This window comes from Gopherus evgoodei, chromosome 3 (assembly GCF_007399415.2).
Source record: "Gopherus evgoodei ecotype Sinaloan lineage chromosome 3, rGopEvg1_v1.p, whole genome shotgun sequence".
NCBI lineage: Eukaryota > Metazoa > Chordata > Testudines > Testudinidae > Gopherus > Gopherus evgoodei.
In genome coordinates, this window is record NC_044324.1 from 178,752,855 (window position 1) to 178,778,422 (window position 25,568).

Below are 25,568 nucleotides of genomic sequence, written 5' to 3' on the forward strand. Positions count from 1 at the left end.
ATTTCAAAAGGGAGGAAAAAGTTTAATTTTCATGCATGCCTCAGAACATCACAGGAAGTTTACAATGGTGCCAAAATGTGGTTTTAAAAGAATCTCAATCAAGAATAAAACAAAACAAAGGAACACACTCAGATCACATAAGCAGACTTCAGCTGGAAAGTAAATGAAAAATGTATGGGCAGTACTGGAAAAATCTAATGGAGAAAAACCGACAGCCATAAATACTTGAAATAGAGGAACACAGATTCCTATGTACTGGATCGTACTAGTGGTCCATCTACCAACAGCTGCTTCAGAGGTAAGTGCAAGAAGGAAGAGGTCATCCAGAGCTAGTGCAACAAACTCATTACAACATATACACAGACAACAGTTTGTCTGTGGGGACAGACCCCAGGACCTGCAGCACCAACACCACAAGCCCCTACAACTTGAGCCCCTAGTGAGTAAACGACAGGCCAGCCAGTACCGACATGATCACATCCTACACCAGGGGTCGGCAACCTTTCAGAAGTGGTGTGCCGAATCTTCATTTATTCACTCTAATTTAAGGTTTCGCGTGCCAGTAATACATTTTAATGTTTTTAGAAAGTCTCTTTCTAAATAACTAAACTATTGTTGCATGTAAAGCAAATAAGGTTTTTAAAATGTTTAAGAAACTTCATTTAAAATTAAATTAAAATGCAGAACCTCTTGGACTTGTGTCCAGGACTCAGGCAGTATGAGTGCCACTGAAAATCAGTTCGCGTGCCGCCTTCGGCACCCGTGCCATAGGTTGCCTACCCGTCCTACACCTTTGTAGCACAATACCACAACCTGAACAGCTCTTTAAAATGATTGTCACAATGCGTCTTTATTATTTCCCTATGCAAGGATGGCAGTGTGTTTTGAGCAACAGGCTTGAAAAGTCTTATGGAAGCCCAGTCAGCAGGGAGAAGGGTTTGCCATCCTCTGCAAATTTTACCAACAGTGAATTAAATGTTAAATCTTCAGAGTGAAACAAAGTCCCAAGAAGGAAGCCCCTGTCTGTTCTCTGTGGTTCATACAGCATTGTTCATAATGTTAGGCAGTTGTTGCTTCCATGCTCAAGGCCAAAATTTCCACTTCTCTCACGGTTGTGCAGTGCGCATACACCCTCTATCCAGCTGCCTGCCCTCCACCACAAAAGGGGCCGGCTGATTCTAGTATTGCCAACCCCCAAGCATTAAAAAACCCTGCGTCCAGATTATTTTTAAATCAGTTAGATTTTTTTTAAAACAATACGTCTGGGGTTCTTTTTATTTTCATGTTGGGTTTTGAGCCTTTAAGATGCACTTGCATCACATCTTCAAGCTTTTCTTTGGAACCACATTAGCTAGAAATCTGTTACTTTGTATAAAACGAAAACAGAAATTCTCATCGAATTGTATGACTTCAGGAGCTCAGGATTTAACAAGTATTGTGAGACACGTGATATCACAAGCATTGGCAAAACTGTTTCCTACATTAGTGTACAGTAGGTGTAATATACCTGTAAAGTTATGTAGTCATATTAGCAATGGGCTTGAGTCATTTCTGGGTGGTAGGCCCCAGCTATGCCACTTCAGTCATGAACATTCTCTTGCAAAGGGGCAGAGAGCCAGCCGCCAAAGCACACAATGGAGGTGGGTTCAGCCCAGGAAAGGGCAGGCCAGGCCATCCACCCTCTCCCACTAGTGAATGCTTCCACCAGCATGGCAAAGACATATCTTTAAATATCTATGATAAAGATGTGTAACTTTAGAATACTAGGAATTCAAAACCTAGCCCTTGCGGAAATGCTGCCATTTAACAAGGCGCTATACAAAACCCTCGCTGATTTTAAAGGTACACAAGTCCCAATGGGAGTAACATGTGTATGAAAATGAGACTAGACCCCCAAATGAAAATGAAGTAATATTTCCTAATGATCAATATGAAAGCATTATGCTTTCTAATGCCAGGACACTGCTGTTACAACGTTTCTGACCTTCAAAACATACTAACTAGCATTTTTTTTCCCTGCTGCTTTAAAGTAGCCTGGATCTTAACACTTATATTTACACAACATTATTCCATGGAATGGTTAAATATGTACTCAACTCCACCCCCACCACACGCATGAAAACACACTCGCTTTCCAGGCTAAAAACATAGTATAATGTTTTAGATTAGATCTGGGTGTCAACGGCTTCTGAAAATATCTGGCACGAAAAGCTCAGCTTTCAATAACCAACACACAGAGAGAACAAGCTTCTCATTCATTGGAGGGAGTCAGCAGGGAGAAGTGTTTGCCATCCTCAGCAAATTATTTTATAAACAGGAATTAATGCTGAATCTTAAGTCTGCCTTGAAGAAGCTCTTATTTTTAAGTCCACAAGACAGTTTACCAGCCATTAAAACAACATTTCTAGCTAAAAAATGAGGAAAGAATCCACTGAATGTTGTTGAAGATAAAACACGAAACCCCCCATCACATTATAACAATGTGAAGCATTCAGATTTTGTTTGTTTTTTTTAAAGGAAAATAATAAAGCCATTTAAACACTGCTTTGTTTACAATAGGGAAGGGCCATAAAGCTGGTGAATATATTTTGTGCTGCAGTAACTATCAGTATTAAAGAAATCCAGTGGTTTAAAAAAAAATTGTCACAGAAACATTGAAACAGGAAAAGGAAAATACTTCAGATTATCTAGTCTAATACAGGATTCTTCCCTAAGGTAAATTTCATTGCTTTGTCCACTATGAATTTATATGATTCAAGTTTCTGCTGCTTCCTTTAGGAGACTGTATTACAATCCAATCTCATTATTAAGATATTTATGCTGAAGTCTAACTTGTCCTTTTCTTTATTTCATCACATTGATCCAAAGTGCTATAGCAGGTAAGGCCAATGAGACAATTGACAAAGTCTATGTGTAGCCTACTAATAACTTTTATAGTATCTCTTTAACGTGCATGATCATTCAGTTTCCTTGGAAGGAATTACTGAGTGGGGGATAACAGAGTTTAACTAGAGTAAAAGAGATAAAACTAAGAAGAGGACAATTTAGATTGGATGTCAGGAAAAAAAAAATCTTCCTAACCATGTGATCTATTAGGCTATGAAAGAGTTTCCCCGCTAGAGAAGTGATCCATGTCTGACTGCTGGAACTAGACATGGCGACAGACAGACAGACAGACAGATAGATAGATAGAACTTTAGTCATTCTTTTCCATTTCTAATACCTGCTGTTTAGGATAACACTTATTGTGCTCTTTCGCTATGATAACTATATCTGAAAATGGTTACTTCTTTTAAAGTTACGATCAGTGGGCCAGACCTGCAGCTGGTGTAAACTGGAACCGCTACCACTGAAGTCAGTGGAGCTACAGCAATTGACAATCTGGCCCAGTGTCTTATCAGGTAACACAAAAACAATACACTCTGGAGGCCTTCAAAGTTACTTAACTGGACAACAAACAGTTAAAAACAGTCTTTTTCCCTTAGAGCACTGAAAAGCTACAGAACCGAGACATCAGAATCTAGAGAAACCAATGGCTAGAGCTGATAACACCAGACAGGTGAAATTTGTATAGAGCGGATAAAGTCTGTACTTAAGGAGAAATCAAAGCGTGCTCACTTGCTGTATGAGATAACAACCTGCTTCAGAGAGAGGCTGATGCTGCAATGCCAGAAGCTTCTGCAACAGTCCACTGTGAAAATGAGGTGCTCTTAAGAATAACACATGCAGCAACATTGTCTGGAGTGAGGCTTTCTGTGAGGTGGGACAGATGAGGGATGTCTAACACTCTGCCACTGGTTTGAGACTTAAAATGCCACTTATATATTTTAGTGCGGACTTCAGCAACTACATGTAGGATTTGCACAGCCTCTTCAGGCTCTCAGTGATTAAGAACTTGGCTGCGAAGGCAGGAGTTTTGAATCTGAATTAACAGCCGTGACTTCAGTAGAGTTAACCTAGGTGTACACTGATGTAAGAGAGATCAGACTATGGGTTTGGCTACATTTGCAGCTGTACAGCGCTGGGAGTTAAAGCTGTCTTCGTAGAGCTGTGTAGGGAAAGTGCTGGAGTGTGGCCACACTGACAGCTACCAGCGCTGCAGTGTGGCCACATTTGTAGCATTTGCAGCGCTGTTGGGAGTGCTGCATTATGGGCAGCTATCCCAGTGTTCAAATGGCTGCAACATGCTTTTCAAAAGGGCGGGGGTGGAGTGTGACAGGGAGCGTGGGGGAGACAGAGAGAGTGGATTTTTGGAGCTGACACTGTCAGCTCCCTGCCTTGCAAGTTCCGACCCTTTCCCCCACCCCTCTCTCATTCACTAAATGCAACTAGCCCTCTGTTTTTTTCCTCACAGACCAGATAAGCAGCTGCTCCAAAACGAACCCCCCCCCCCCCGCTCCCGCATGCCTGCTGCTTCTCTCTCCTCAAGCAAACATTCCAAAGGGATCCCTCTGCCTGCCTGTGCTCGAGCAAACAGTAGCTGTGTTTGTTTTTTAGATAAGCAGCTCCGGGAGCCCCGAGTTCACAACAAAACAAAGAGCGTTATCTTTACTTTAAAAGCATTATGAGAAGGTTCCGGAGGTCAGTTACAGCGTAATAAGATTAACCACTGTTTACACTGGCACTCCAGCACCAGCGCTGTTCTCTTTATTCCTCTTGTCGAGGTGGAGTGCATGCAGCGCTGTAGCCAGGGAGATACAGAGCTGTATGTGCCTTGCCAGTGTGGACGGGGAGTAAGTTACAGTGCTGTAAAGCCACCACCAGCGCTTTAACTCTCCAGTGCAGCCAAGCCCTATGGCCTTGTGTATTAAAATCTCTCCTTTTCCCTCGTTTCTTTTCTCTAGTCACTCAGGTCTCGCACATTTCTCCCAGCCTATCATGTGACAAGACATTTCATTTTATTTTATTTAGTTTACAAATTTACATTTGAAATTATGTGTATTTAAAAATTCTGATGATCTTTTACACAACATTAATGTTAAGGATCTTTCTATGTTTCTTCTTGTTCTTGTAAAATCACAGTAAGATACAAGCATGTGGCACTTCTTTGCCTCATGCCTTACTTCACACCAGAAGTGTGCATTAATCAGCATTGCCATACAGTCTGTCATGTCTCGTTACTTCAGGAAAATGCACTCTTGATTAGTCTATATCAATCCTATGGTACAGACCCCATGGTTTTCTTGACATACATATGATGTTCTGAATGTCTATTTTGGCCAATGGCATTGCTATATTGCTCAAATCCATTACTCCACTTTGATTCTGAAGCAGATAAAGAGACACTCAGCCATCAGGTACAGATGTGACCAAAATTGAAAAGAAAAGCAGGTTATGTACTGTACCACATTAACAGCCAAAAACGTTCCACATCACTGAGCTTGCCACAAGGAGGGACTGACTGGAATAGAAAAATGTGTTATCCTTATCAAGGCAATTAAAAGCACCATTTAAAAACAACAGTGACTAACGCAAAAACAATCAAATGGTATCTGTATTAAAAATTGTAAAAACAGTAACCACACTCAGCATTTGACGATGTTTAACTTTAACTTATCTAAAAAACATAAAACAAAATAGATTCAAAAGAAAACAAATAGCTGAGAGAGGGACTTTTCCTCAATGAAAAAAAAAATGAGAAAGGAGAGATAAGAGACCTGAACAAAACAAAATGATCTTGCCAGCAATCTTCTGTTTTTCCCCCGAATATATTTATGTTCCTTATCTAGTCACAACCCAGATTTTCCCCCAATCCTATTCTCCAGTGAAGTCAAAAGCATCCATTCATAACAATTTGTTGCCATGTTAATGTAATAGCACATTATCAATTCCTCACTTTGCATTTGAAGCAAAATAAAATAGGACGAGAAAGGATGTGAAGAAGAAACCTTTGTTTAGAGCATAAACAGTAAAGCTGGGAGAAAAAAAGAGGTGGTGGTGAAACACAAGAAGAAATGGATGTAAACTGAATTAAAAGAGGGTAGTGCTGAGGCCAGTTTTTCAAAAGGCCTCCAAAAACATGCTTGGCAGCCACACACACTCCTTTTCCATCTGCAAACACATTTCATTTCAAAATTTTGCAGGTGCAGTTGTGACCATCCCTTTCCAAATTTTGTCCCTGCATAAAAGCTGTACATTGCCTTCCTCAAAGAAAATACAGAGCTGAGAGTGGGATTCAGATTAGGGGCACAATCCACCATGGTGCTGACCGACTCCTACAAGATGCAGAATACTCTGATCTTCCTACACAGACAAATCAAATCCTCCAAGATGCAGCATGCTGCCTGTGAGGTGCTGTATGCTTTCGAACCCCACTGATTGCAATGCAAGGAAAAGCAGCAAAGAGTCCTGTGGCACCTTATAGACTAACAGACGTTTTGGAGCATGAGCTTTCATGGGTGAATACCCACTTCATCAGATGCTCCAAAATGTCTGTTAGTCTATAAGGTGCCACAGGACTCTTTGCTGCTTTTACAGATCCAGACTAACACGGCTACCCCTCTGATACAATGCAAGGAAAGGTGCTCAGCATCTTGCAGGATTTGGCCCCAGAGGCCCAATTCTGCAAGGGGACAAACACTAATACTACTCAAAACAATGGACTTAAATTCCACAAGGTACTGAATTCCTCCTGCAAAATGGAATTTTAAAAAAAGGCACTGCAAGATGCACATCACCATGAGAGATCATGCCTGAAGATCGGAATGATGGAGGGACTAAAATGCAATCTCCACACTTCTCCTGGAACTGTCTGCAGTGAGTGGGGACAGCCTGACTGTCACTTGTTCAGAAAACAGTATTACACCCACATGAAAGGCAGCCCCGAGAGCATGTGGGGTCTGTTTGCAGAACAACAGCTCAATGAAAACAAGTTGGTTTGCTCTAGACATTATACAAAGGCTTATTTTTAAGCACAAATGGTTGGAAGGATGCCTCCTCTGAGTTAACAGCAAATAAAAGGCAGACTTATAATTTCTAATCTATGCAAATATCTACTCTGCAGGGCATCACAAAGACTGCTTTATCAGACACCATGCAAATCCAAGGCGCTTTAAATATCCAAAGCAGACAGCATTTCCACCTGTGATGGCTGGTAACTCGGAGAACAGCTGGATGACTGGAAAAGTTGTTGTTTAACTAGCCTGTAATTGAAATAGTGCCTTCCATGAATAAATCTTTTGCTAATGTGCCAAGACCCCTACACCCAAACCAATTGCTTCTGCTACAGTTGCCATTAAGGGCAGATAGTTTGAGAAATCCTAGAAAAATCTGTGGGTAAATCAGGTCACACAGTTTTGCTAACACTTAAATAATAAAACTGCTTCTGCTCACACAGCAAAAAGAGTCTGCACTTATATTAGACTCTGCTATGAATTTCTAAACTGGAAAAGGCACTTTTACCTAAAATTTCTTGGTGTAGTTTTCTGCCATCATGGACTTTCTGTTATCTTATTCACTCATCCAATGATGAGTTATCATGATGTGCATTTATAAAGGTAACCATAACCATAGTTCATGGGCTCACTTCACGTGATTTAGATGAAGAGTCAGTATCATCTTCCCAAATACAGGGCCCTGTTTAGGTGACTAATAAGTTGATCTGTAGTCAGTTTATTACTAATTCTCCTGTCCAGGCAAGGCAGGGCTTCAGGAGTCTCTATCCCACTCTACGGATCCCAGTCCTTTTTAACTGATGGACAATTTTTATGTTAAAAGGTGTAACAGCCTTCCTATATCATTCCACGCGTTAAGGTGAGTTTATCCCCCAGGGTGGGATTTCCAGAAGTGCTCAGTGCTGGCCTAACTCTGCTCCCATTGAAGTCAATGGTAAAACTCCTCAATTATGCCACTGCTGAGTGCTTCTTAAAACTCAACCAGTAAATGTCTGGTCAGCTGTACCACCTTGGGTGGACCAGCCGGAGCGTAATACTGACAGTGGCAATTTGTTCCTATCTTCCCTAACTTTCACTCATCTAGCTGGAAACTATTTCCCAATTTCCTCTTCAATCCTAGCATTTCTCCCCTTTGACCTTGCCTGCTCCTTAATCACAGTTACTGGATGCTGATGTGCAATTGAGTTGTCGCTATCTGGAGGTGTTAGATGGAGTCAAGCTCATTCTATCTTTAAAGTGACAGAATTTACATTTCTGGGGTATAGTTTCCTCTCATCAGTATTTTCACAATGTATGGAGTACTGTCATATCTGAGTCCATGTGTCACAGGGAGAGACCAGGACAGCACACAGACAATTGGACATCCTACCTTCCCTCCACCCACACAACCCAAAGGTCAAGGATGATTCCCCCCTCTTCCATACCACAAGGAGTGGGATCTGGGCTCTTGGTTGTCCCTTCACTCCTGGAAGTCATGAGGAGCATTTGGCTCATAAACCACTACAGACCACCACTTCCTAATCTTATAGCGCAGGGGCAGAGAAAACTTTGCCAGTAAATGAATTGCCTTGAATTCTGAATATTTGTGGACTATGTGTATATTTGTTGCCCTGAACACTTTATATAACAATCCAGGAATATAAATCAAAGCCAGGAATTCCAGGCCCTGCAGTTAGTGGAAGGCCTAGATTAAGAGATGAGTTTTAGATTACACTCTAAACATGACCAGGTTTAGGCTTAAACATATTTCAAGCAAGAGCAAAATTTCTGAAGTAAGGCGCTCACCACCAGCAAGGCTCTCTCACTGGCTTCACAGGCAGTAACATTTTTGGTTTGTTTTTGGTAGTTTTGCACTCTAAGTGGAGTGAATGACATGTTTGATCAGAAGACCATACTCCAAAAAAATCAAATTCCAATTAATACAATTTGTAATTAATAGGCCAGACACAAGGCTGCTGCCAGCATACACCAAGGAGCAATACTTCCAGGAAGGGGAGCTCTGGAAACTCCATCAGGAGGACACAGCCAGCCAATACACCCTCAGCTACGGAACATGGCCTAGCATTGATCCTATGGAGCACTGACTAGAAGTTAAAACTTCCTCTCCTAGAAATAGGATAGTCAGATCCCCATCCTGGGGAGCAGCTGCCTCACGTGGAGCAGTGGTCGTATGACGTTATCTGTCTGTCTGTGGGTTGTCGTCATTACTTTAAGTTTAACTATTCTCCATAACCATCCTGTTATTCAAGATTTGTCAGAAACTATTAGACTCTTTGCCTAGCTAGTCTTCGCTCAACTGATCTTTGATGCTTCAGACAGATATCCTCCACTTCCCATGGTAGAAGCAAACAGGTGACAGGCTAGACTCTCAGCATCTGCCAGGCCAGATTCCCATTCTAGTTTAGGATGGGTAGGGCGGGCTTCCGGAATGGAGTCGAAAGAGGCTCTCTGCATGGCCTGTGCTCCATGTTAAATCCCTGGAGCTGGGCTAGGCAAATCAGTGCCCCTCTCCGCCAACTGGTCAATGGGCACCAGAGACTCCAATGGACGGGGAGGCGTTACATGGAGTCCCTCAGTGAGTGTCTCCTTCCCTCGCTGCTGGGGCTGTTCCTCTTCACCGCTGGCCCCATCAAGTTCCCCCACCAGTTGATGCAGGCAGGTAGCATTTTTATCTCCTGTTTTTAATGTGTATTTTATCATCTCGTTTCTGCAGAACACTAGCTGATGCAACATGCAGAGTAAATCTTTTCAAATGGATATGCCAACTGGTCATTTCTCTCACTGGTTTTACTTGGGACTGGACAGGAAGGGAACAAAATAAATGACACAATCATAAAAATCAAAACCAAAAAGAGTAATTGTCCATTCATACCCAGCTATGCCACAGATTTACTATCAAGAGCGCAACCAGAAGGAATTCACTTGCCTACACTGTAACCAGAAGGAATTCACATACCTTGTGACCTCCTGCTGCAGTCGGGACACATTGGGCACATAGAACATTACCCCAAAGAAAAGCAAAGGCTCGTTGGCAAATTTGTCCAGCTGTTTCTTCAGAGGTTTTTCCAGTTCTACCCATCGTGCTTGCTGGCTCTTGCTGAGAAACCAAAGACCAAAGTAGTGTGTCTAGATAAAGAAGTAAAATAGAGACAGTTTATTTTCTGAGCCAGTTTACCAAGACCACACACAACTGAGGTCATAAATACAAATAAGAATGGAAGGCAATAGTGTGTCAATTTTCCCAAACCGATGCAAGGCCAAAGTTGTCTTTTTGCTTTCTCTTTCACTTCTCAGGACTAATTTGAAGATGATGTCAAATAATTTTTGAAATACAGTGTACATCACAATGCAAGAACAGTGCTTTTCACTACTGTCTATACAGGGTTGCATGTTAAGGATTTGTCTACTCAGCAATTAAACATCCACAGCTGGCTGCGTCAGTTGACTCCCGCTCACAGGGCTTGGGCTGCGGGGCTGTGAAACTGCCATGTGGACATGCATCTGTTGCAGAGAAAGTTGATGCCAACTGCAAGGTTGAAAAATACCTCTTCTATAGGAGGGGTTTGAGAGGGGTGTGGTGATAGTTCCCCCCACCCTCCATCTAGCACAATGAGATACAAATAATCTACACATGGAACTTTAGAATTAAAGTAAAAGATTTTATACACATTCAGACTTTTTTCATGAAGTTTTGAAAGGTCTTGAATTCTTTCTGTATCAATATGAATACACATTATAACAGCTCAATTTTTTCCCCCAAAACAAATGTTTTCTGGCCGGCTCTAATAATAATAAGCCCTTAAAGTGTGATGTTAGCATGTATTAGAAATCTTCGATGTTTCTGCGTGTATATCTACTGTCTATGAAAAACGTGTTCATTCCAAGAAATTCCATGTCATGTACATAAGGCATGTGGAACATAAGCCAATTTTTAGAAAACTCTCGAAGAAAATTGTACCAACTTTTCTTCTCTACAGCTTTTTGTACGTGTGTGAAAGATACCAGACTGAATTCTAGCAACATGTTCTCTTTCTGTCCACAAAATGGGTACACCATGGGTAGTGCCATCACAAACTTCCCCTCACAGTACCACTTTGAAGTACGGCTCATTGCAAGTACTGCTTCAGTCACTACCGATCTCTTTGCTGAAATAGTCTACAGTGTTGCAATTTCTGCTAGTTGTGGCAGTGACGTTTTTTCTGTGGATACTTGTCCAAGGAAAACTGGTGATCTGTGCGAAATGAGCTATTTATCTTAATCCAAAGAGCCATCAGATAGTACTAACTTTTGGGAATGATATATCTGGGCTGGTTCTGAATCATTTGCCTAGAGATGAAAGGTACTCTATTCCATGGCTAATATCCAGAGGCAGAGTCTCCATATTTCTGAATTACTTACCTTGCTATACAGGAGGTCAACAATCTTCAGGTTGTTTCAAATATTTTATAATGCTAAAGGAGTTAGTGTCAAGAATTAATGCCTCAAAAGAAAAGAAAGTTCACTAAGTCAGGTAGCTGAGATTCAGCCAATTGGTACAGCTTTTTTGAGTCATTTATCACATACATAGAAAAGTACTCTGTGCACTCACAAGTGTATCCAGCCTTTCAGTTTGTGACTTACTTCTCCTCCCTTAAAGCATTTAGCATATTACTACTTCTACATTCCATAAATGCACACTGTACTTTCCACCTTTTTTTCCACAGGTTATCATTCAAGATGCATATGGCCCTCAAATTTCCTGTTACATCTTCCAGAACCAGAAGTTTAGAAGTCAAAGGTGAATTCACTTCATTTTCCTTGGAAAGTTTAAAGTAGTTCAAAATGTTTGATTTTATCTTCCCTTTATTTTTATTCCCAGGGTAAAATGACTTCTTCTGTTCAAAGCCTCTTATTGGCAGTATTTATATTTTTTTCCTAGCCTTTTAAATGTAAACTTTAGATTACAAATAATCTTGGTTATTTGGGTGATTTTTAAGATCGCCGACATTGGAAACTTCAATCCAAGATGACACGGATTACTGCTGCAAGTCCTTTAATAATCTGACAGTTCAGTACAGAATCTTCAGTAAGGCCTGTGTCATTTCATGTTGAATGTGAACTAGTCAGTTTCAAGAGTTCATGTATTAAAGGATTGCTTCTGAAAGGTGGTAAAATTACTATATTTTTTTCTACTCCCACACATTCCTTTTCCTTGCAATCTCTCCTCTCCTCCCACCTGCAACTAAATCTTATCTAACCTAGCAATGAATTAGTAAGGAAGGAACATTCATTTGATGATTACATATACGGAATGATTACGTACCAGGAAATTAGTTTTAACTGTGTGTTTATTTTATTTTTTTAAGTTTGTACTTCGGGATGCATTGTTGCCTCTAAATGTTTCATTCTGCCTATTCCTTTAAGATCTTGATGGGAATTCTACATTGGTTTTAAACAAAACAGGGACAGTTTGCCTCACCTTACCAAACAACTGCAAAGAGTAAGGCAGAAGTCACAATTTTCAAACAGCCTTGCTTATAATATGGATTGTATTATACATTTTTATTTAAATACACTTTTTCACCAGAATTTGAGGTGGTTGAAATTTTTCTTTAAATAAAAAGTTGCAAAAAGTTCCAACATTTTCAACATTGTTTCCATTTTACAGGGTTTAATATACTTTTTAATATATTTCATATATTTTTATTGAAATTTTTATCAAAGACTTTATTGAAATGTTTGGTTTTACTTTAAACTGGATACCAGTATAACCTTTCCTCCTACTGTTCTACTAATGTACCTCATCCTTGATGTGGAGGGATCCCAACTATAGGGATGAAAGGGCAGAACATATCAATATCTGTTCAGTCGTTGGTCTCTTAGAATTATAGGGTTAAAAGAGACTGCAAAGGTCATCTAGTCTAATCCCCTACCAAGATGCAGGATTTGTTGTGTCTAAACCATCCAAGACAGAGGGCTATCCAGCCTTCTTTGTGAAAAGCTCCAGTGAAGGAGATTTCACAACTTCCCTAGGCAGTCTGTTCCACTGTCCTACTGGTCTTACAGTTTGGAAGCTTTCACTGAAGACATGTCTAACCAGGGACACATAACAAAGGTGAGCCAAATTAAATGAAGGTGTGAAGTTAGAATCATGGAAGATTAGGTTTGAAAGGGACCTTAGGAGGTCATGTAGTCCAACTGCCTGCTCAAAGCAGAACCAATCCCCAGACAGATTTTTACCCCAGTTCCCTAAATGGCCCCCTCAAGGATTGAACTCACAACCCTTGGTTTAGCAGGCCAATGCTCAAACCACTCAGCTATCCGTCCCCCCCACTTTACATGGTGCACTTTACATGGTGGGTTCAAAGATATAATAATCAGTTAATTAAAAATGAACAATGAGACCTTTATTAATACAAAACTTTGTTGTAAAGGCTTTAAAATCCCACAACTTTCAGTTTAATCAATTTTTGCTGTACAGTAGTGCCTCAGAGTTACAAACACCTTGGGAATGAATGGAGGTTGTTGGTAACTCTGAACAAAACTTATAGTTGTTCTTTCAAAAGTTTACAACTGAACATTGACTTAATATAGTTTGAAACTTTACTATGCAGAAGAAAAATGCTACTTTTCCTTTATTTTTTTAATAGTCTATGTTTCATGCTGTACTGTACTGTATTTGCCTTTTTTTTATTTCTGTCTCTGTGGCTGCCTGATTGCATACTTCCGTTTCCAAATGATGTGTGTGGTTGACTGGTCGGTTTGTAACACTGAACTTCTACTGTAACCTGCAGTCTATAATAGAGACATCCCTACTCGTTTGTCAGACAGCATGGTGGGAATGCCTGGAGGAGGAAGGCTAATAACACCTATTGAAGTAATTAACTCAAATCAAAGAAATCTAGTGACTCAACACTTATTGGTATATTCAGCTATAAAGACAAGTATAAATTGAACTCTAAGCAAGAGGAAGAGTCCCTGCTGCTTTAACCATAAAGCATCAGCATACCACTAACAGAAGAGTTCCCCCTAATTCCATGCTAGGATATCAGTTCAATACTGATTTAGAGGGGAGATCACCACTTACTGCAGCTGCTTGTTCTCTGAAGGTTCTCCCATTCATGTACTGATTGGGTATAATCCTGTTTAGTTTGAGACTGAGACAAGTCAGACACATTTGAGGCAGTACTACTGCAGAATTTATGTCCAGCCAGTACTTGGATGGGATCTCTTCAAAGAAAAGCCCAGAGTGCTGTAGTAAGAGGTGCTGATGATTCAGTAAGGAGCACTCTTCTTTCTGCCTCAGTACTGAACCAAGGATCCATGTGAAGTTCTGTGGCACCATATGGTGCTAGAGGTGCCATTTTTCTTACTTAAAAAGGTAGGGTTACACCCAACCCCATTATGCCTGGCTACTGAGAGTAGCAGAATATCAAGGTAACGTTTGCAGTGCATGCTTAACATCAACCAACTAATCTATTAATCAGTTAAAAAGTGCATTATTGATTTACATATCCTTAACCAAAATAAAGAAACCGTTTCACAGCCAGCTAGCACAGCAAAATTCTTCTGTAATAGTTAATACAGATACTCCTCTCCAATAAAAGAACTGGTGTAAGTCCTATTATACTAAATTCCTTTCCTGCTCTGTGTGTATGTATGTGGAAGATATGCTAAAAGTACAAAAAATTGAAGGCCTACAAGGCTTACATAAAACTTTATCTTATTACAACTGATAACTGTCAACAACTCAAAATGAATCAGGTCTTCAAGCTGATGCTTACTAGAAATGATTCAAGCTGGTTTTACAGTAGTTACATGGCTACATTTTCAGCTGACCTATACTTGACTTCTGACTGAGTCAGGGAAAGAACTGTATTCCCTGGAGATCAAATAAAAATATGCATAACCCATTAAATTCTGTTTTTCAGTATGTGTGGTACAGTGATTGACAGCTCTTCCAGGACAACACACATAGTCAACTCAAGCAAATCCAGTTTTGTTTTTAACAAAGTATTTTCCTTACAAGTCAGCCTGACTGAAAGGTGTGTTTATTTCTGATCCTGACGGTACAATTTACAACACACCTGGAAGTTATATAACAGGAGAACTAGTACAAGTATATCAAATTGAAAACAATTACTGTTTATTTTTAATAGAGGCTTTCATACGATTAACATCACTAGACACCTCAAGGTCTAAAATAGTGATTTTTAGACAGACACACAAAAAGATACAATTTTATAAAAGAGATTAAAGCAGGATTAGAAAAACTATCTAGATAAAGGCAAGGTGAGGGTAGAACTCAAGGTTAGTGAGAGAGAAGAGAGGCAATTTTCAGGGAGGAGACATTGTGCAGAGTTGGTGCAGGACAAGAAACAAGACTGTTCTTTGGCCTAAACTTTCCCCATGCTTAGCCTGAGACACTGCATCTTGATGCATGGAGGTTCTGTTAAGGCTTAGAAGGCTTGCCCCACAATTTAGAGGAAGCAGTAGATCAGTTTGGTTGCTGCAACTAGAGCTGGTCAGAGAAAAGGTGACAGAACTATATTCTGTAGAAATAGGCAGCTCTAAATAGATCCAAACATTTTGCGAAATTGGGCTGATTTTGTCAGAATTTTATTTCACAAAAAAAACGGAGGAAAAATTTCAGAGGCATTCTGACATTTTCAGAATGAAATGCTTTTTTTTTATTTTGAAACTATTTTCATAGAGAGTATTTACATTTTGTATTATATTCTACTATAATATAATCAAAGTTTTAAAAAGTTGAAACTGAAACAAAACATTTGAATGAAATGGGGGGGGGAGTGAGAGGAGGGTATTTTCCTTTCTGGAGAACTTCTGTTTTTCAGTTTTTGTTCTAATTCAGCATGAAGACAAATTTCAAAAATCTCAAAATCCTTCGGGAAACAGAACTTCTGTCTTTGGCATAGTTCTGTCTACTACTGCTCCCAAAGGCAGGTGGCCCTGTGAGGAAGTGGATCTGCCAGCCCCATGCAATAGAGCAGGGGTTCTCAACCTTCTTTCTGAGTGAGCCCTCCCCCTCCACCCCACATGCTATAAAAACTGCATGGCCCACATGTGTCACAACAATTGTTTTTTTGCATAAAGAGGAGGAGGCCGGCATTAGGGAGTAGCAAGCTAGGCAACTGCCTGGGGCTCCATGCCACAGAGGGCCCCGTGAAGCTATATTGATCAGGCTTTGGCTTCAGCCCCAGATGGCAGGGCGCAAGTCCCTGGGCTTCAGCCCCATACATCAGGGCTTCGGCTTTCTGCCCTTGGGCCCTAGAGACCCCCCAGGGGATCCTGGACTCCTGGTTGAGAACCACTGCAATAGAGTTCACTGCACAACTGGACTCACCGTTGCACAGAGAGTCTCCTCTGTACAAATCCCCTATCTCAGCACAATTACATGGGTTACATTGATTGGGACCTGTGCAGTTTTAGAAGAGGAGACAGGATTTGACACTCAAAACCTCTACTCTTTGCTCTGAGCTTTACTGAAATGCACCACAAAACGTGCAGCTACTAAAATCTAAAAGCTACTAACAGCTTATGAAAAACACTATTTGAAATTCTGATTCGCTGCCACATTTTCTGCCTGTATGTGTGTGCACACGCACAGAGGGGATTCTTCCTTCATTCTTTATCACTATTGACATTTGTATGAAAACTATACATTTTCATCTTCTCTATCTATTTATATCCTATCTGCCATTTGTGACATCACAACTTGCTGTTGGAAAAACTATTTGTGATGGTGTCACACTAAATGTGATAAGTACATCTGGGAAATCTGATAACTTAAGAAAACTGTCAGCCTGCACATGGGTAATATGACCTCCTACCAGCAGGTGGAGACATGAAAATTGGGAATTCCAATGACATTTGTACTATCAATAACCTAAGAACATTAGTTCTGGAGGAGGAATCTAGATTAAGAAACTTTCCCAGCAGTAAAGAACTTCACTAAAGGAAATTAAAAAACTAATTGCATCTTTTTTTTAAAAGTGTAATAAGAAAACCATGAGAAATAGATCGAAAAGGAACAATAAGTGAATACTACTAACAACACGGCTCAGATAAAGTTAAGACATGCAAGGATGGGCATGCTAAAACTAGATGGGAGTAATGGTATAGTCTCAGAGCTGCAAAGACGAAGCATACTGGTCTGACACTTTCATCCTCAGACACTGAATAGGTGTTCATTTGAACTAGTTTAAATTAGGAAAAACTAAGTTAAAGGTATCCACGGTACCCTCTCTTCTTTGTCTTGTGGGTCAGTTTAAATATTGGGAACGCTAAATGCAGTACCCCAAATCGATACATGAGGTATAGGAAGTATCTGAGAAGAAAAACCCCTGAAAATCTCCCACCCCTGCCAAAAGCAGTGAGAAAGCAAAGACTGGACATTAAGCCTGTTATGGTCAGAAGTAAAGAAGGATGCCGATGTGGCTGTCCAGCACTGGCCAAGGGCAGAAACCTCCCCTCTGGGTCAAGAATTAGGCTAATGCCAATAGATGAATGCCTCAGAACTCTAAGAGTAGGGGCTCTTCCTTTAGCTATTTAGGCTTCTTGATTCACTCCCTCACCCGTCCATCCATTTACAGAGGCTGCAGTACCCTTCTTCATGTCCCTCTACTGAATTAAAAGACTTCCAGTCTGTCTAGCCTCAAGGAGAACCAGAGTGTGGAGTAGTCACACACGGACTTCCTCTTTTTTCTTCAGTGGAAACAGACTGACACCAAACTAAGTGTTTTCCTAACTCTTGTCCTGACTCCTATCCCATTAACTTGCAAAATGTTTAACTGGTTTAAGCTATAGTTGCTTCATGTCTTAGCACTCACTGTCAGGTGACCAGCAGGGACAGTAAGACCAAAAGTGAATTCCATAAGAGAGGTCACTTTAAACAGCATTCCAACACCAAATGCCAGAGCAGTGTAAGTTGTAAATCTTCTCGTCATCTGGACATTGACTCTAAGGGCCAAATTAATTACTGCTGTAACTCAACTGAAAACATGAAAATGGGCATAAAACTGCCACTCTAAGTGGTCCAGTAGCTAGAGTGCGAGGTTGACATTTGAGAGACCCAGGTTCAAATTCCTGATCCACAATGGACTTCCTTTGTGACCTTGGGCAAGTTACAACCTTTCTGTGCCTTAGTTCTGCACCTGTAAAATGGAGATAATAGCACTTCTCTACCTCATAGAGGTATTGTGAGAAAAAATACATTAAAGATTGTGACATGCTCAGATACTACAGGGGCCATACAAGTACCTAATATAGATACCTCTGGAGTAGCATCTGTTTACAGCTCATCTGAATTTTGCCCTACACGCCTTTAGAAAATTGGTTTCCATCCTGGCACAATCTGAGACATAACATAGGCTGATGAAGCACTGGTGCCACCTGCCAGTTATGCAGGACCTGGAGAAATATGGATTGTAAATGAAAGACCCAGGACTCATCAGCAAATCTCTGCAACAGAAACCTGGAGATAAATGTGGACAGGAAGGTGCACACTTCACAGAGGAAGTCCAAACCCAAAGGGCCAATCCCTGCCTTGACTTACATCCTGTGAAGCCCTGTTGACTATGGTGCACCTGCACAGGATACAAGTCAGCATAGAATTTGGCCCAGAGTATCTAAACTTTTTTTTTTTTAAGTACCTTTCTTATGAAATCAATTCAAAAAATCACCCATTCAATCTTATTGCACAAAGTAGAAAATAAAGAAGGACGAGATACAAGATGGGAAGGCTCAGCCTCTCAACAAATTTTGAGAATAACTATACACCATAAAAAGCTGCCAAAAGAAGCTCTTCACATATCCACAGAATTTCACCACATACACTACTCAATATCTATGTATATTTTAATAAATAAGTAACTTGCTCTTATCAAAGCCTATTTTCATATTTTATATGCTGCTCAAATTCAAAACACAATGGACTTGATTCCCACCATTGTAAATTAGAGAGTGGAGTCACTGAAATCAATGATGTTACATCAAAATAAAACCAACATAACCAGGGCCAAAGATACCGCCTAATGCAGGAAGATGTGTCTTAAGGAACTGTCAGCCATTGCACAGCTATCATGTGTAGCTTTAGTTAAGGTGTAAGTCAAGTTCTTCTAAACTTCATTTTTTACCCACTCAACTTTTTCAATCGTGTTTCTTTTGGACTGAAACTTCCCACAATACATGGGTTCCAAACAGAGATGTCACTATGCTAACCTGAGGGAAGGATCTGATTACCGTGTATTTTAATAATCTCTTTTTCAATACATCCAGATACTGAAAGTCTATATATTCATATTGTCTACACAACAGGGATGCTACCAAGAAATAAATTCAATTATACATATAAAAAATAAAAAAGAAACAAATCTTGAAGTCTATTTCCAGTTTGTCTTACTAAGGACTATGTAAAAACCTTAGGATTTGGCCCCAAATTTCCACAGTTAAATTAATATATAGTTTGGTCCTTAACAACTAGTCCTTTCTCAACAACAGCAAAAAAAGAACATTAGTCTACTGTCTCTGCCACAAGTGGGAGTTTTAACATTTTTGATGTGATGCCCGAATGTGCAAATTATCAGCTACCCACTCAAAGGTAAAAGTAATACACATTTATTTTCATAAGCAAAGAAGAAAGCTTTCTTTCAGATCATGTAGATTTCCTCCCAGCGAGGATGAACGTAAATCACAGTACAAACTATAGGCAGTGTGCTGTCCTCAGTTTTCATTAAACCAGAATACGTTTGCCAAAGTTCCGTTTACTGATAAGATCAGGCCAACACAAAGAATAACATGATTCTAATAAACAGATTCTAAATAAGAAATTGCTTGAGCTAAAAATATGTTAAATTACAACTGACAGATGGCCTTTCCTGGGTCACCCTTACCTCACGTAATTCCAGCCTCTGGGCCACAGCCTCCAGACACTCCTGCCCTGTGCTCTCCACTGAGAGCGTGCACTCGATCACATTGTTGTCCAGCAGACGGATCTGTGTCACAAAGCAGTTCTTGCTAAGGACGTTATAGCGCCTGGTCCGTCGCAATTTCAGCCCGAAAGGCATAGCTGTTGGGCTGGAAGGCTGCCCCTTCCTGTCACACTTTGGATATCCTCAGCACGTTTTTTGGTTTGTCTTGAATGTGACTCCACTAGTTACTACTCTCCTCCAGGACCAGAAATAGTTGTCCATGCCCAGGGCCAACTCCAAGGGATCCCTGTAACATATAAATAAGAAGCATAATTAACAATATGAATTAGGATAAGATGTTACTAAAGATCAGTGAAAAATGAATGAATCTTAACGCGTTTGAACTCAAAGAAAGACTTATACTTGACAAGTAAAATAGATTCCAAAGCACTTTCTACAGCTCCCCAAAAACAAACAAAATATACAACAAAATCTTTTAAAACTATATTCCGGCACTGAATTTTAAAAGCAACTTTAATGTTGGAGACAATCTTTAAGGAGCTCCAGAAGCAGCTTTAGAATTAGATTTTTGTCAGAAATTGTCAGTAAACATTGATTTCTCCATGCATACACACACTGACAAAAAACATATATATTTCCATCAATAATAATCAGAATTTACAGATAGACAAAATAAGACAAACAGAGTAAGACATCAAGAACATGCTTCAGAGTTTGATTTAAGGATATTTACTTTCTATATTTTGACATGTGATTTGACAGTTTGTGTTTTAATGGTTATAAAGCTTTAACTTTTTGGAATCTCAACGTCTGCTGTCATTAAATTATTTGTCTGGACCTTCCCAGTGTCTGACATCTCCTCCCCGCTAATTTCCCACAACTGTGAACATTTAAATAGATAAAAATTGAAACAATGCTTAAAAATAAACATTGATATAATCCATCAACATTATTTTTAAAAAAATTGAATTCTCCCAAGCCCCATTCAGAGGTGTTAACTTTCCTATCATTAACTTCCACTAAAGGACCTACAACCTAGCCTTATTCTAAACCTTTGGTGCCCCCAGGCCAGCCCTGAATACTGGCTTGAAGTGCTATGTAACTGAACTATTCAAAAGAGGCCTGATTTTCAGAGATGCTGAAGTCAGCAGGAGCTGCCGGCGTTCAGCACCACTGAAAATCTGGCACAAAGTGGCTAGAATGCATGTGAAAAGGAAGAAGTGTCAGAAACATTAGAGAGAAACCTCCTGTGGGGCAATTCCTGCCATTCTGCTCATTTCAGCTCCATAATAAATACATGTCCCACTCTGAGCTAGGATAAATAACGACAGTTGCAGCTGACAAAGAAGATAAAGCCAAATGGGAGGAGAAGAGCACATATTTTAGATACTATTTTTTAATTAAAACTATTCTTCTTAACAGTCATACACATCTCTCACAAGATTCGTCTTCTTGGGCCAAAATATACTGGAGTTAGAAAAGGGGAGACAGACCTCAAAAAATACAATGAAGTGATTATTTAAATTTGAGGGCTAGAGCTTATTTCCATTCAGCTAAAGTCAATTAGGAAGTCGTTTAAGATAAAGCAAAGAAGCCTCTCAAACCAAAATAAGGGCTTTGCTCTGCTATTACTAAATTAGTTTAAACCCAGTTTAATTTTAAAAGGTGCAACTTTCTCCTGGGTCTAAATACAAAAAAGGAAAAGGCTACGGCTTGGTAACAAAATCTCCCTGGGTTCTTTTTTGGTGAGTGTGTTTTGGTCATTTGCTTTTAACAAGTATTGTAGAAAGACGAATAGTCAATAAGAACAAGCTATCATTTTCGTTCTGCTGAAGAGAAGTAACAAAGTGCTTCCATCAAATTATGCATCATTTAGCTAAATGTAGTGAAATTTGAAAATGGATAGCGCATTGCTCACCTGTAACATTTGACATGAAACTGCAGTCATCAGTTATTTTCAGTTTTTACTAAGTTGCTATGGTGATTATTAGAAAGACGTAAGCAATAACCACTGCTCTGCAATGCAATCACCATACAGTTGGTTAAAGTTATTTTTCAAACCACTTTCCATCTTGACATTTACTAGCAGCTGAAAATAGCTGCTGTTATCCAGCTTTCACAATTGCCCAGGCAGTATGATAACTTTACCATGAAACACACAGAACTTAGAGATGCCTACTGATGTATACTGTAAGTAACCATCTTACTTACAATTATAAGTAATGTCTGCATGCACACACACACATGCACGCATGTATGTGCATTATATTCACATTACTGTGTATTAGTGTATTTATATGCCCTCACATCATCAGAACATCTGAACACTTAAAACAGAAAATTTATCCTCATACTGCTCACCTGTCTCATAAGGGTGTTACCATCTACATTTTACAGATGGAGAATGGAGACAAAGAGATTAAAATGATTTGCCCAAGATCATTTAGGAACTCTGTAGAAGATCCATGATTTGAATCTGTATCTGGAGTTCAATCCAATACCTTAACACGCAAATCTTGTGAACTGAGAGTTATTTTTCCCATTAATATACCCAAAATAATAGTTTGAAGCTAAAAATTAGAAAGAAAAACAAGAAATCACAGACACAACCTAGGCATGATAGACCCATGTCTTATCAAATATTTTTGTTTGATCTCTGATTTTGTTCTCATTAGCCAATCCAACTTTAGAGAGCCCTTATCCTGAAGTCAGTATATTCATGTAGTCGTTTTTTGTTCGTTTGTTTTGTTTTGTTTTAAATAGGCCTTAGCTACACAAGGAAATTTACTGAAAATAGCTATGGTAGAATAAACTAATCCAGAATAGTTCCCCATGCGGATACACTCTTCTGGAATAAAAATGGCTTTTATTCTGGAATAGTTCCACTCGCAAAGCAGAATCGGTATTCCAGAATAAAAGTGATTTTTACTCCTGAAGAGAGTGTCCATCTGGGGAGCTATTCGGGAATAGCTTATTTCACAATAGTTATTCCAGTAAATCTCCCTGTAAAGACAAACATTATTTTCACAAAGAAGAAGAACAAAAATTCAATTTTAATATAATAGGTGCTCATAAAAGAGTGGTGGATCAGTATAAGAAATTAGAGAGGTAAAGCAATGTAGGCCTTATATGGATAAGACAGAATTTGGAAGTCGGGAGATATGGGTTCAATTTCTGGCTTTACCACAGGCTTTGAAAGGCCTTTGAGCTCCACCAATGGAAAGTGCAATAGAAGTGCAAATATAGTGCAAGTACAGTGAGATTTTCCATAGGGCCTAATGGAGTCAGATGTCCAACTGGACATCCAGCGCCCTTAATATCCCAGCCTTACTATATAATAGCAGCATGTTACAAATATTTTAATAATTAAAAATAAATCCTGGTTCTAAAACAACACTTGCCAGGGCTTTCGGAGTATTATCTGCATAACAATTTACAATATGAAAAATATAATACTATATAAACACACACTCTTTAAACACAGCACAAAACTACTCTCCTAAAACTAGATATTGATGGGTGGGAGAGGAGGAAATATTATTCATTTAACTGTATTTAAATAAACACACATAAAAACACCTATCCGCTCCAAGCATCATTGCATTCAGTTACAAATACAATGCATAAACATTACACATAAGACTTCAAAAATACACTCACCCACTTATCCAGGAACTGCCACCTCTATCCTCCCTTAATGCTTACTCAAGAAAATGGGCTTTGCAGCACTGCCTGAGTACCAGGCTATTTAAGACCAAGATGAACAGTGAATTTCAAAGTTACGGGGCTGTTACAGGAACCATCCTGCCAGCCGCTCCCTTTCTTATATACCAAGGGAGCTTCAGCTTGCGAGCTTCTTCAGATTTAAACGGCAGCAGTAAGACCCAAGCCGAGAGGCAATCTCTCAAACTGGATGGTCCCAGCTGATTAGGGCTTTATAGGTCGGAATCAACATCCTAATGTCCACCCAGAAGTTAACTGCTGGTGCAGCTCATAGCATTAATTAGAACCACCGCCATCCTCTCTCATCCTATCAGTGGAGATTAGCTTGCACTCTTTTAAAAAAAAGTACACAGACTTTGTGAAGTGCTGTTTTTGCTATATTTTCATATTAACCAATAGTTGACTAAGCACGGATTCCCTGTGGCATCTTTCTTTTATATTAATTTATTTTATTAATGTTAACAAACCAAATTATTTGGCAAATAAAGACTAAACTGAAAAAATACATCTATCAGTTTTACTCCATCCTCCCACTGCCTGCTTCCCAGAGAGTTTATGCTGAGCCAGCCAGAACCATTTTGTGACAAAATCAGTGATATCAACACAGGAAAATCTTTACCCTTGATTCTGTGCACAAGATTAATATTCCTGTTTGGTCACATATCAAGAGGCGATGCAAATCTGCTCTTCGCCTTTCATCACTGTCTTAAGATGACATTTTGCGGGTTTAAATAAAACTTTCTGAATAAGATTTAACAGAGACCCTGGTCACTTTTGGTCCTTAAAAGTGATCTTCAAATACAGGGTGAGGGATAGAGGAATTGTGCTTTTGCCTCACTTCCTTCATTAGGATGTATAAGAAAGGACTGAAAGATTCTGTTTTCCTCTCTCTTCTCCTGCTCCCCCGCCCCCTCCCCCCCCAGCCCATATCCTTAGAAATACTAGGAATATTGATTCTTGTCTACCCACATTTCCTGGAGAAGTCTGAGGAGTAAAGAACTGCAGGAAGAATTCCCTCCAGCCTCAACTAAAAGGACAGGAGTGCTAAATTTTTTCACAAAGAACTTTTCTCCCAAAAGGTTGTCAGAAGCTGGGATTAAATAAACAAAATCTACAGCATTTTGAAACGGTTTAACTAAAGACATCTTTTCCTTCTCAATTATTATTATTTGTATTGTGGTCATGCCTAGAGGACCCCAGGTGCTACGTATTATACATACAGATAATGAAAAGACTATTCCTGCCCCATATTTCAGTCCAGGGTTTGCCAAATGTCTAATCTCACAAACCCAAAGACCCTTGCCCTACCGCCATCCTGCTTCTTCCCCGAGGCCTCGTCCCTCCCTGCCCCATCCCTTCCCCAAAGCCCAGCCCCACTCACTTCATCCCTCACCCCCGTCGCTCCCTCTCACCCACCCTCACTCACTTTCACCAGGCAAGGGTGGGGCTGGGGTGCAGGAGGGGGTCCGGGCTCTGGCAGGGAGTTTCAGTGCAGGAAGGGAATCAGGCTTAAGGGAGGGGGTTGGGGTGCAGGAGCGGGGAAGGGGTGCAGGCTCTAGCCACGCAGCACTTACCTCGGCTGGCTCCCAGTCAGCAGTGCACCACTAAACCTGCACCACTCCTGGCCAATGGGAGCTGCAGAGTTGGTGCTCAGGACATGAACAGCCCGTGAAGGCCTCTGTTGTCCCCCACCAGAGACTGTAGGGATGCCAGCCGCTTCCGGGAGCAGCGTGGGGCCAGGGCAGGCAGTGAGTCTGCCTTAGCCCCGCTGCGCTGCCAGACTTTTAGCGACCTAAAATCTCCCGGTTTGGCTTCAGTAGCCTAACGTGCTTACTGTGAGCTATATTCTGCCACCCTTACTCACATTAAGTAGTATCTTATTCCATGAATAGTTTCACTAAAACCGATGGGAAATCTCATAAATAAGATAAACCTCAAATGTGAATAAGGATGCCAGAATCAGCCCCTGTATTATTTTCTACAGCAAATTAATTGCACATGCATCAAACTAATTATGGAAACA

The 25,568-nt window shown here is 40.1% G+C and overlaps 1 protein-coding gene across 2 annotated transcripts in view; it reads right to left on the reverse strand.

The window, feature by feature from the left end:
* The window catches only part of PTPN14 (protein tyrosine phosphatase non-receptor type 14), a 190,796-nt gene that overhangs the window by 86,184 nt on the left and 79,044 nt on the right, over positions 1 to 25,568 (reverse strand). For both annotated transcript variants that reach the window (XM_030557532.1, XM_030557533.1), the window contains exons 2-3: positions 19,784 to 20,108; positions 9,850 to 10,019 (exon numbers count right to left, since the gene is read on the reverse strand). In XM_030557532.1, the coding sequence (XP_030413392.1) occupies positions 9,850 to 10,019; positions 19,784 to 19,957 (344 nt within the window). In that variant the 5' untranslated portion in view covers positions 19,958 to 20,108. The remainder of the gene's footprint in view (positions 1 to 9,849; positions 10,020 to 19,783; positions 20,109 to 25,568) is intronic.